At 38.5% G+C, this 13,259-nt stretch overlaps 1 protein-coding gene across 3 annotated transcripts in view; it reads right to left on the bottom strand.

Annotated features, from left to right (window-relative positions):
- ksr2 (kinase suppressor of ras 2) overlaps window positions 1–13,259 on the bottom strand; it is a 133,431-nt gene that overhangs the window by 103,000 nt on the left and 17,172 nt on the right. For all 3 annotated transcript variants that reach the window (XM_037680879.1, XM_037680880.1, XM_037680878.1), the window contains exons 2-3: window positions 10,907–11,047; window positions 10,588–10,738 (exon numbers count right to left, since the gene is read on the bottom strand). In XM_037680879.1, coding sequence (XP_037536807.1) covers window positions 10,588–10,738; window positions 10,907–11,047 — 292 coding nt within the window. The remainder of the gene's footprint in view (window positions 1–10,587; window positions 10,739–10,906; window positions 11,048–13,259) is intronic.

The following is a 13,259-nucleotide window of genomic DNA, read 5'->3' as shown; positions in this document are numbered from 1 at the left end:
TGGTTGGTTGGTTGGTTGGTTGGTTGGTTGGTTGGTTGGTTGGTTGGTTGCTGGCTGGCTAAACAGTTGACTGGCTGACTGATTGGTTAGTTAGTTGATTGGCATTGTTGGTCCGTGGTAAATTTTTCAGTGATTTTGTAACTATTACTAAAGATACTGTTTCATAATTGCAGTTGCACTTAATATTTCTCTGTGGCTATTGAATGTGGAAATTATTTAAAAAGTGATTATCTGTTTACATTTGGCTTCTGATTATCTTGTTGAAATAAACATGCAGTTTTAAAGATGTTTGAGTTTGTAACAGTACTTTAAAAACAGTACATTTATTCATTTTAGCAGCACGACGACGGCTCAGTGGTTAGCACTGTTGCCTCACAGCAAGAAGGTCCTGGGTTCAATCCCCGGCTGGACCTGGGGTCTTTCTGCGTGGAGTTTGCATGTTCTTCACGTGCTTGCATGGGTTTTCTCCGGGTACTCTGGTTTCCTCCCACAGACCAAAAACATGCATGTTAGTCTGCCTTCAGGTCCAGGCCTCCCTTGCAAAAGAGATCTGTGATCTCAATGGGATTTGCCTGGTTAAATAAAGGTTAACAATTTAACAGTTGCTAGTTCTAAAATAGTTTTCTTTGGAAACTCCACAATGGAGAGGTGGGTGGATGAACAGATTAGGCACATTGGTGGGCTAACAAGCACATTTATACAGCATGTCTTAACCAAGTCTTAAAAGTTAATAAATCCAACAAATCCTAATCAAATACTGTCCCTCAAGTACAAGTACTACATAAGATTATAAAATAACTTTTCAGGGCCTCTAACACAGAGGTACTCAAGCTGTCTCCATAATGATCTAAATAAATTAAGCACACAAAACATTTAAGTAAATATCAGACCAGTGCTTTAAAAACTCGTTGTTTTTCCATTTATATTAGCTAACCCATGTAGTGTTTACTTGAAGCCTCACAATAAATCTTTTTTCCTCATATAAACAACCCTGCATCTCCACATCTAGTGTAAGAACGAGCAATGCACCTGAAGCACTTACGACCACTTTTCCCCTGCGGTGATTAATGAAGAAAGCACATCCCACCACCGTGAAAAAGTACAAATTTAACATGCGCCAAGGCTTTGAGAACGGCTGATAACAGCCTCATAATTGGACTAATTACCTCAAGATACGTTGCTTCTTTTGGATAAATGGCAGTGAAATGCCAGCGTGGCGGGTCTCTCTCACTGCCATTGTAAACAGGATTTAGTGAAAAGGGCAATGGCTGTGTTCAATAAATGCAGTGTTCCTTTTACATCTCGACTCTTTTGAGTGGAAGGTTTGTTGAACGTTCTTGCAGCGTAATCAGTGGGACTCAAAGTTAGACTCTGCTAATTAGGTAACAGTCAATAAGGACCTCCTGGTGTTTCAGGAAGAGGGTTGAGAGTTCAGTCAATGCTTCTTCCAGGCATTTCACTTCTCTGTTGCAATCTTAGCTTTTTTCTCTCTTTACCTTCTATTGTCATTTTATATTTCTTGCTTTAATTTTGTCGTGTTACTCCACATAGCTCCGCCTCGTACTTCCTCTCCACCTCTGATCCCTTTTATCGCATTACTATGTGCCTCTGCCTGCATTCATCTTCTTTTTTTTTTTTCGTGCTGATGGCATTTGAAGCCAATTAGGTGTTTATATGCATGCAAAGCTGTCTCAAAGCGGAGCATGGGAACATTCCTTTCAGATGCCAAAGATTACAGAGCAAACTCCCAAAAGAGACCTACCGTGCAAAGATCAACACTATTACTCTGATCAACAGAAGGACTGATATTCAAGAAATTCTTCAAGTGAAACGTGGAAATGTTTATATGCATGCACACGTGTAATGTATGTGTGTGCAGACTTGTCTACAGGGGTGAACTGGATAATGTGTGCACACTGCGGCACGAAGGACCGGCCGGCTGCCTCCAAACTGAATGACTCATCCTTACCGCAAGTCGCAAACTCGAGTCCCACGAGCCGATAGTGAAAATTTCTATTAACTTACATTAGTTTCCTTCTTCCATCACGACACAAAACAACATACTTTTACTTGTTTCCTTTATTTCTACAGATTTATGCAGTACATAAACTAACAGACTGCAGTTTGGCCTTTTTATTATAACTCCTAATGACTCATATGCTAAAGAAACGTTCTCTTGGAAAACGCAAGACGTAGCGAAACGTGTTTCTTGCATCAAAACTCCTTCCATCTTCAAAAATCATTTTCCATATCTTGCCTAATAGTTTCCAAAAGGTTCAACATTAAGAAACATTTACGCATCTTTTATTCTCACATTAATTCTTGCTATTTCATGTGCGCACACAGATGTGCAAATGTGGCAGTGTTTGGAGGCTATGACACATCTCGCTCTCCATCTGGGCAAGGAGAACGTCACAGCGAGCCCTGGATTTCTCTGAGCTGGAAAGTGCCTCTCGCCGCTTCGTGCGGTGGCGTTGCTGCGCCGCATTCACACGTTTAAGTAAGTCCCCCCCCCCCACATGTTAGAGAGCCCATTAGTGGCTCTGTGTAGCCAGCTTTGGAGAACGAGACGAAGAGGAGGAAGACTGGAGATGCAAATGAAGCAGAGAGGCTGGAAAAATCAGGGAGCAAACACAAAGCGATAAAAGCACAGCCTCCACTGTGAACTGCTGCTGTTGTGGAGAAAAGTTTATTCTGATTCTTTCTTGGACTTAAAGGGACCGTATACTCAACTTTGGAGTGATGTTCTGTCTTGTAGTTAGCACCTTATCGGACCTGTCATTACTGTTAATTCGTCGGGTCGGGTGGCGTTCGGAAATGAGCTACGAGCTGGGACCAGGTCGGATTTTTGGGGATTTGGGATTTTTTGGGGATTTTTTGCCAAACGCAACTCTACAGTGTCCCAACCTATTAGCATGTTGGGAGGGTGTGCAGGTCGGACATCCATTTTGAACGTCCCTAGTGCGCAGCCTGTGGCTCCAAAAACAACACAAAAATAACAAAACACACAAAAACAGACATTTTGGCTTCAGTTTTGAACAACAGGAGGAAGTACAAACGCTTCATCCATCTTTCGTAATGTCGATGGTCCAAAACTTGATTCAACTCCCAGTGGACCGATACGTTCAGCCCATCAGAACCATTAACGCGCATGTTCACAGAGGAACAGATGTTCGATTGAGAAAATGGCGACAAACAGAACAAACAACACCTTGCACAAGTTTAATATTAGCCAATGTTGTGTTCGTTCACACCAGTATGTTCTTTTGGAAAAATAGTCTTTATTAGCCTAAAAAACAAATAAATAAATAAATAAACTGGTATTCTTTTTGGCTAGCCATTAGCCTAAGATGTCCGAACTGATTGACAGAACATACTTTAAAAATGACCGAACTATTCCTTTAGGCTTTTTTTAAAATGCACATTTAAATATACACATCCATAACAGAGGAAATTGTTCTGATGCAAATTATAATTACAAGACTTGACAATTTAGGCGTCCCTGCTTTATAATCTGGATCTGAACAGGGTGGAGGATCAGCGCTACAGAATTAATGATTGTTCAGATCTAATCAAATTAGGTGGAAAAAAATTACCATTCATGACTAATTAGTTCAATTTACATTTTCTTTTTTTTTCAAAGCTGGTTTGGAACAGCAGGAGAAAAAGAAAAATCCCACTCTGGGATGAGTTGAGATCAAAACAGACGACTTTAAATCAGCAGGGAACACCAGAGTGCTTCAGTCACAACATGGCAAGACTTACAACGAAATATTCAAAACTTCACGGTTGTTTCTGTGCAGCCCGTCTCAGGAGGGAACAACTGCAGAGAGCCTCGCTTCCAACACATTTATGGGTTAAATTTCAGTTGAGAAGTTTTCTTTAAATGCTCTTTTGTACGCTGTAAGTTGACTAAAAGTCAAAGTAAAATGGAAAAGGGTAATTTGAGCCGAGGGCACTGATGCTAACATGTGTTCTGATCATAAAAAGGCATTAGCCACCATCAGCCGTCAACTGTCACAATAAAAATAAAAAATAAAAATTTGTCTCTATGCTGTTTCTGTTTATTTCAAAATGATTAACTCTTTTGAATCTGAGGTTCCTGACTGAACTGAACTTTCTACACTTAGCTTCTTCCCATCCACTGAGGATGTGATTCGCTTTGTAGAAAGAAATGCAGCTGGATTGGTTTCATAACACTTAGACTAAAATGGGTCCAGCAGCTACTGGGCTTAATTCTGCAGCATCAGCTTTGATGAAGTGCAACTGAGATTTTTCAGAAAAGATTCACAGACATTACAATCACTGGCTCACAGTCATAACGCAGTCATTTCCTCTCTAATTTACAGTTCCGATGAGACAAAAATGGTAAATTTCTCTTTTTGAAAAGGTTTGTCTGGACATCTTTTTTTAGAGCTTGATGGAAATCACAAACTGTTGTTTGTTTGTTTTTTAGAAAATATACATTTTGCTATGCTTCTGAGTTGTGAACGAAGCATAACTGAGGCTTTTATCAGTCTCGACTAAGTCTGTCCAGGCAAACAAAAGTGACAAAAACTTAAGTACGTTAGAGCAGCCGACAGATTGACAACTAACACCAGAGTAAACCGAGACATTGTTAATATTTTATGATCACAGCCGAGAACTGACGGAGTCGAGTTTTCAGACTGAATCCTTATATCACAGAATCATTCAGGATATGCACCTTAAATTCCCTGTAATAAAATGCACTTAATAGCTTTGTGGAGAAGACATTTAAGAAAAAAAAGCAACTCTTGTGTCAATATTTTAAGTCTTCTGTCTGAAATATTATCTGTTACAAAATAAAATGAACATAAATAAGAGAAGAGAAGAAGGGAAATTTGATTTTTTTTTTTAAAAAAACAAGTTCGATATGTTACTAAACCCAACAATCCAGTCCATTTTCACTGATAATTTACTGCCCCCTACTGGTTTACATTTGTCATCGCAGACGTTGTCCCTTAGAACAAAATGTGGTGTATTTGCGCCATCTGCCGGTGAACAGCGGTAACACACGTTGAATATTTATGCTCATAAAACAAAAACTATAAATTATAAAGGTTGTCTACAACTTCTTATCTGGAACTAAAAACAGGTACAATTGTCTATTTTATCTTTGATAAATGTTATATGAATTATAACATTAGTGAAATATTAAAATGACTTTATAACATCCAGGAAATGATATTAATAACAACAGTAAATGTGCTGGTTTGCCTCCATTTTAATGCCTATTATTCATAATGAACACATTAAATGCACTAACTCTGAAATGTGTAGCTTTATGTCAAGTGGTTACACTTGATGCTTGTATTGTGAAAAGCAACAGACTATTGGAATTAAATTATTTTTTAATAAATAAGTACTTAAAAGTGTGAATAAATTGTAAATAACATTTTTTTATGAAATTTACAAGTATGCATATAAGATCAAGTGTACAAACTTGTTGCACTCATACTACAATTTAAAAATATAAAAACAATAAACAACGAATGAGTGTTTCCCTGGTTTAAAAACAGTTTAGTGTAATAAAGAATAAACAATTTATTATAAATAAACCAATGAGGGAAAACCATTTATTTAAGAATAGTTTCCCAACAACTCGGTGTAATTACAAAAAAAAGAAGTAGATTGGTTTTAGACTATAATCATCCTATACAGCAATACTGTAAGAGCCCAGGAGATGTGTTATTGCTCAGGGTGTATCACAGGGATCACTGTCAGCTACCACCACACAAACTGAGCTCAGTGTCTGAAGTCAATCCAATCCATCAGTTTTTCAAACGTCAGTGAGTTGCAGTAAATACTTCAAGAGATAACTTGGAAACAAATAAACTCTGAGAGTTGATGCCAACGTTTTAAACAAACGTGTTACGCATGCCGTTAACACTCGGGGTTTGTGTTGAGGGTAACTCTCAGCTGCTACCACACCAAGTTTTACCTCAATGTCTGTCAAATTGACGGATTAGAGCCAATTTAGTGTTGGCTAATGTCGATTTAATGATGGCAATCACGACTCGAAAAGATCTTCAGTTTTAGACGTTCATTCAATGAGCGGTTCTGAAAGATTCGGCCAGTGGTTCATCAGATATTTTGCTAACAGACAAAAATGCAATTGCCAATTTTTTGAGCGACCACACCATATCATAATTTAATTTTTGTAAAATAAACTGAGTTTTAGCTAGCCACGTGTTTTGTAGTGATTTAATGTGTCTTGATGTAATGTACTTTGTACATACAATCAATAATTTTAAAGTTTTATTTTTCTAAATTGTTCACACACACACACACACACAGGACCAAACATTATCAAGTCACCTTCTCCTTTGGCCTCGGGGAATAATAAACTCCAGAAAGCGTTTGGATGTGATAATGTTGCTCATAATATCTTAATAAAACCAAACGAATCAATTAATATTTATAAAGGACACAATAATGTTGACAAATCAATATGAAAAATCTGTATTTTATTTTTTTGCTTTTATATTTTAGTTTTGAGTGAGAAAGGTAAATAAATCAAAAGGATTAACCTGAATTTAATGATTCTATTTGTGACCTGTAACTATTTTTTTGCTTATTTTTCTTCACAAGTCTTGTTTTTATTTGATGATAGTGTGTTAAATAAAAGATATTATTATGCCTGAACAATCATTAAACTGAGAAAAGCAGTAAATTATTGCTACACTTAGTGATAAGATCTGGTTGACACTGATTTTTGTTTTGTTTTGTTTGTAAGCCATAATCATCAAAATAACAATAAATTAAAGGCTTGAAATAGTTCAATCTGTGTGTAATGAGTGTATATAATATATGTTTCACTTTCTGAAATGATTGACTTAAAAGGTAAAACTTTTTCACAATATTCTAATTATTTTAGACACACCTGTACATAGATAGAGCTACAACTTGGTGTTGCAGCCGCGTGATTCTCAAACATATGCAGAGCACTACACAATGCACGACAATTTCTGCTTAAACTTGTTGCCATCCACCCCATTTGTTAGTAAAAGATCTCATGAAACACTAACCAATTTTAATAAAACTCTCAGAAAGTAATCATAATCTTCTTCATACACCAAAGTTAGTCATGGAGTTCCTCAGGGCTCAGTGCTTGGGCCAATACTCTTTACTTTATATATGCTTCCATTAAACAGCATGGGATAAATTTTCATTGTTATGCTGATGACACACAATTATATTTGTCCATTAAACCCAATGAATCCAATCAGCTACTTAGACTACAAGCATGTCTTAAAGACATAGTGGATGACCCTTAATTTTCTCCTTTTGAACACAGGCAAGACTGAAGTTTTGGTTTTTGGACCTGAGCACCTTAGGAATGAATTTTTCAGTCTTTCTCCCTCCTTAGATGGCATTAATCTGTCCTCCAGCTCTAATGTTAAAAATCTTGGTGTAATTTTTGATCAGGACGTGTCTTTTATCCCCCACATTAAAAACGTTACTAGAACCACCTTCTTCCACCTGCGTAATATCACTAACATTAGAAACATCTGATCTAAAAATTGTGCAGAAAAACTGGTCCATGCATTTGTCACGTCTAGACTGGACTATTGCAATGGTTTATTATCTGGATGTCCAAATACTTCTTTAAAAAGTCTTCAGTTGATCCAAAATGCTGCTGCCAGAGTCTTAACCGGAGTTAGTAGGAGAGATCATATTTATCCAGTTTTAGCTTCTCTCCATTGGCTCCCTGTCAAATCCAGAATAGAATTCAAAATCTTACTTCTAACCTACAAAGCTCTCAACAACCTAGCTCCATCTTATATTACAGATCTTATTGTTCCATATTTTCCTAACAGAGCACTTCGCTCTCAGGCTGCAGGTTTACTTGTGGTTCCTAGAATTTACAAAAACAGAATGGGAGGCAGATCTTTCAGTTATCAGGCTCCTCTCTTGTGGAACCAACTTCCAGTTTCTGTCCGTGAGGCTGACACATTGTCCAGTTTTAAAACTGGGCTTAAGACTTTCCTTTTTGCTAAATCCTATAGTTAGGGTTGGCTTGGGTTTCCTGAGCTGTCCCTTAGTTATGCTGCTATAGGCTTAGACTGCTGGAGGACAAACTGACCACAATTTTTCACTCTTCTACTGTCTTTACTTACTCTGCTCAACCTGTTTTGTATTTGTAATTATTTTTTCTATCCTTAACATGTGTTCTTTTGTCTTTCAGATACACCTGGACCTATACCTGGACCTACCATTCTATGTTCGTCTGTCTCTCCTTCCTGTCCTCTCAACCAGCCGGTCAAAGCAGATGGCCGCTTGTCCTGAGCCTGGTTCTGTTGGAGGTTTCTTCCTTTTAAAAGAGTTTTTCTTTCCACTGTTGCCACTGTGCTTGCTCAGGATGGGAGACTGCAACAAAGCCAAGATTCAACTTATCTGCTGGATTCCTTAGAGAACTTTACTAATTGGCTTTTATGTTTGTTAATGTTCCTGTAAAGTGCCCTGAGACAACTTTGTTGTGATTTGGCGCTATATAAATAAACTGAATTGAATTAAAAGATCTCATGAAACACAAACCAATTTTAATAAAACTCTCAGAATGTAATCATTGGTTGGACATCTACAACTTATTAACTTTTGGAGTAAACCCACTTCAAGATGTCCGCTACAATTAATCCACCTTAGCCAACAAAGCAATGGCTACAAATCAGTTTTACTGATTCGGAGCTCAGATTTGGTGTGGTAGTAGCTGAGAGTCATCCACAACATATAAACCAAGCTTGAACTGATCACTTGGGCTCTGCACTATTGTATCAAATCATGCATAAAGTTATGAGTTATAAGTTTTAACTCCATGTCTTCTCTGCATTAGTTGATTTAGTGTAAAACTCTGCTATTAAAGATGGTGAACAATATGCATCCTTAGGAATGCTGGGTTTTTAATCCATTCAACAATCATGTTTGCAGCAGGCAGTTTTCCAAGATTTACTTATACCTTAACTTAGAGCATTGTGAAAAATATTGTATGTTACCTTGAATCGTATACTGTTGATCAATTTTCTTGCAATTACCAGTTACAAACTTTTTCCCAGGGCTTAAAAATCTGCTTGTGATAAATTAGGTTAATGACTGACACATGATTACCGGTAGGCTCCTTCCTCTAAGGCTAAACTATTGTAACCCTCCATGTACTTGAAATCAAAACAGGAATCATTTCTGCCTAAATGGATTAATTTGTTCCATTTTAGAACAACTTTTATTTTGGTAGTTCAAGTTTTCGTGTTTGTTGACTTTTTACCACAATCACCTCTGATTTCAATGGTGAACAATTAGGGCAAGAGAAAAATAATAATACCTGTAACGATATAAGTAAAAGAGTTCTGGTAGGGCTGGACGATAATTCGATATCGATATATATCGCGATATAATTCAAAAGCGGTGGTATGAGTTTTAAGCACATTTTCGATATTTCGATATACATTACGCTATGATTACAGCGTTTCATTGACACATTTCTTTTTCTGTTTGGGTTGAAGCGGCAGAAAAAGCCGTGACACAACTACGTAAGTGCGTGGTGACGTACATCACACGCTGAGCTCGAGTCCAGAAGGAGTCAGCGGTAGCAGGCTAGGCTAATCTCCAACGCGCTGTAAGTTTTCGCTTCAAAATGAGTGCCCATGACCGACAGAATGTGACTGAACAAGTTTTCACAAGCAAAGAGAAAGCTGATGACATCACTGATAAGACAGGAAAGACTAAATCGGCCGTGTGGAAGTGGTTCGGCTATCCGATAAACTGCAGGTTTCAGTGTGCTGCAAAATGTGTCAGAGTCGTTCCAACTAGCGGTGGGAACACATCGAACCTGTTCCACTCGATACAAGATGCTGAGAGTCAGAAGATGAAGTACAATAAAAGTTTGAACCAACGTGTCCCTGAAACAACCCCCCCGCTGTATCAAAAGAGAAGCCCATGCAGCAAACGTTTAGGTTATGTTGTTGTTTAAAGTTCAAACTATTAATATTGACAAAGTTGAGAGATTTTTATGATTATTTGACGGCGATTTCAAATAAAGGCTAAATACAAATAAAAGGTGAACATTAATTTATTTGTACAGTTTTTCTGAGGCTTTTATAATGTTTATATCAATATCAAAATTATATCGTTATCGACAGAAATTAAGAAATATATCGTGATAAAAGTTTTGGCCGTATCGTCCAGCCCTAGGTTCTGGTAAATATGTTGTTGTTTTGTCACATTTATGGTTATTACATTATTACACTTCTCTTACTGTCAGACACTTGACACAATTAGCAAAAAAAAAAGAAGGAAACTTTTGTTTGATTACAAACACAAAATGGAAAACAAAAATCTAAAAAAAACCCTTTAATTTATTCAGATAATTCAATTCAAAAGTGGTATTGCGCAATACCAGTTGAGCGTGTGGGAACTATGTATTGCACGATATGAGTCCAGACATACACGAGCCACAAATGGAACAAGAACGCATCATTTTCTGTGAACAGATGAAGTTGGGACACGTGGTGTTTGAAGGTGCAGTGTGTTTGTGTTGGAGCACATGCCCCGAAGCTTTGGGTCAACCCTCACCGAGCTGGTGGGCCTTTCTGAGGCAGGACAGGGAAGCATTGAGTCGGGCACATTCATCCTCACTGGCCCCGAACTTCTGCAGCAGCTCACACACCTGCACATCGCTCATCTCCAGCAGGCCCTCCAGAGTCACCTGGACCGCGCTCATCTCCTGCACGTTGCACACAAAAGCACTCTTTGAAGGACCCGGAGTTTTAGAAATGACAAACCGCAGAGTTGTAGTTGTTTTGGTCAAACCTTTACAAAGATATGGTTCACCATCACATGCTCAAACCTACTAGATGCTACAGTATATGTGCTTCATGGCAATATGTCTCACCTCTGTGACCTCCTTCCTCAGATTGACGATGCGGAACCAGTGGTGGAGGCGAGGGAAGTCTTCCAGCTCGGCACTGCGCTCCTCTAAGGCCACTTTACACTTACAGGACAGCTGGCGGCTGAAGTACTTCACCAACTTCCCCTGTGACAGAAAGAGACCGACCTTCAGTACAAAAGGCATCAACAAGGCTGGCCTGTTCTCTAGAACCTTATCCAGCATTTAGAATTACTAATTAATGCACACACTCTTAAATACTAAATTACTATAGTGGCGATACTCAGAAAATGCCTAAAGATTAATAAATTATTCTTCAGCTGCTTCTAAATCTACAAGAAAAGAATGGTGGCATTAGATTCAAGATTCAAAAAACTTTATTGTCTGTCACACTTTACAGAATATTGATTTGGTCTATAGTAGAGGGGTGGACACATTAAAACACAATGCTGGAACACATAATCATACAGAAACAAATATACACCACGACAAGAAAGCAACAAAAGCCTCAAGACCACGAGTCGCTCAGACAGAGGAGCACCCCGTCTTTTTTTTTTTTAAATTAGCAAAAATGTCAACAATAAACAACGACAAAAATATTCCAGGTTCTCTACTGCTTTCTGTACTAATGCAAAACAAAAACAAGTGTTTCATTTTTTTTTTAAGTAAGTTGTATTGTGCAATTGTGTCTAAAATGGACCCAAACGCTCAACAAACAAGAGCAGGTTCAAAAATCAAACTTTAAATAAAAAATACAAGAAGTCCAAAAATGAAAAGCTAAAGCACAACAAACAACTTAACTTGTAAATAGAGATTTTTTATTTTTTTATTTGATCAATTTCAGTTGCAGTGGCGCCTCCAGAAATCTTTTGATAGGGTGGTCACAGTGTTAAGTCTGAGAGAACTTTCTTATTTTAAAAGGGTGTGTTCCGGTAACTGTTTGCTTGGATCCAGTAACTCTCTTCTGCACACAAGGAGAGCTGTTGGTCAGGCTACTTCTTGTTGCTCTCTAAAATAGTTATTGAATCAAGTGTTTACAAATATAGGTAAACATAGATGTTTAACAGCCCGTTAAAACACAACAGAATGCAGAAGATGGCATCTACTTAATTCAAGATTTTCTGGGGGAGGACCCCCAGACACCCGCTATTTGCGTTCCAGCATAATTTGGTTTACAAATTAAATACATAAATAAATACATACATAAATAAATAAATACATGGTTATATGGGGGCCATTGGAAATCCTGGGGTGGCACACCAAAACCAAAAGCCAGGACAGAATTTCAAAAGTTTTGTTATGTTGTCATATGTGACCCTTCACATCAAGCTGACATTTAAGTCAGATTTGATCTAAATTAATGAAATACATTTTCAGATTCCTGGCTTTTTAAGCTACATTGTGATACCTGGATCATCCTGATGTCATGAGCGATGCCAGAGATACGGCTTGATTTGTCTTGCTAATTGGGAATACTCCTTGAAAATCAATCCTGAAATGAATCCTGTTTTTATCGTATTTTAATGAGGATTTATTTATCTAAATTTGAAATAGGAAACCTTAAATCATATTTGGATACTGTGATTTTCCAGGTGACATTGAAAGTAGGTTTGCTAGCGTGTAAGGAAAGTATCATAAATATAGGGCACCTCCAAATCTGAGGCCATGGTCCTCAACTGGAAAAAGGTGGATTGCGCTCTTTGGGTCGAGGGTGAGGTATTGCCTCAAGTGGAGGAGTGCAAGTATCCCTGGGGTTTGTCCACAAGTGAGGGAAGAATGGAGTGTGAGATTGACAGATGGACTGGTGCAGCATCTGCAGTATTGCGGACTCTGTGCCGGTCCGTTGTGGTGAAGAGAGAGCTGAGCTGTAAGGCAAAGCTCTTTGTCAATCAGTCTACACTTCTACCCTTATCTGTGGTCACAACTCTGGGGGTAATGACCAAAAGAATGAAATCGCAGATACAAGCAGATGAAACGAGTTTCCTCTGCAGGGTTTCTGGACTTTCCCTTAGAGATGGGATGAGAAGTTCAGTTATCCAGGAGAGACTCAGAGTAGAGCCACTGCTCCTCCACATCCAGAGGAGCCAGTTGAGGTGGTTCAGGCATCTGGTAGGATGCTCCCTGGGCACCTCTCTAGGGAAGTGCTGACCAACTGGGAGGATAACCTGGGGAAGACCCAGGACACGCTGGAGAGACTATGTCTTTCAGTTGGCCTGGGAACACCTTGTGGTCCTCCCAGAGGAGCTGGAAGAGGTGGCTGTGGAAAGAGATGTCTGGGCCTCCCTGCTCAAGCTGCTGCCCCCACAACCCAACTTTGGAACAAGCAGAAGATGATGGATGGATGGATGGATGGATGGAT

Source organism: Nematolebias whitei, chromosome 8 (genome assembly GCF_014905685.2).
Source record: "Nematolebias whitei isolate Nwh7 chromosome 8, NemWhi1, whole genome shotgun sequence".
Lineage (NCBI taxonomy): Eukaryota > Metazoa > Chordata > Actinopteri > Cyprinodontiformes > Rivulidae > Nematolebias > Nematolebias whitei.
Note: the sequence above shows the minus strand (reverse complement) of the source record. Positions and strands in the feature narration are given on the sequence as shown.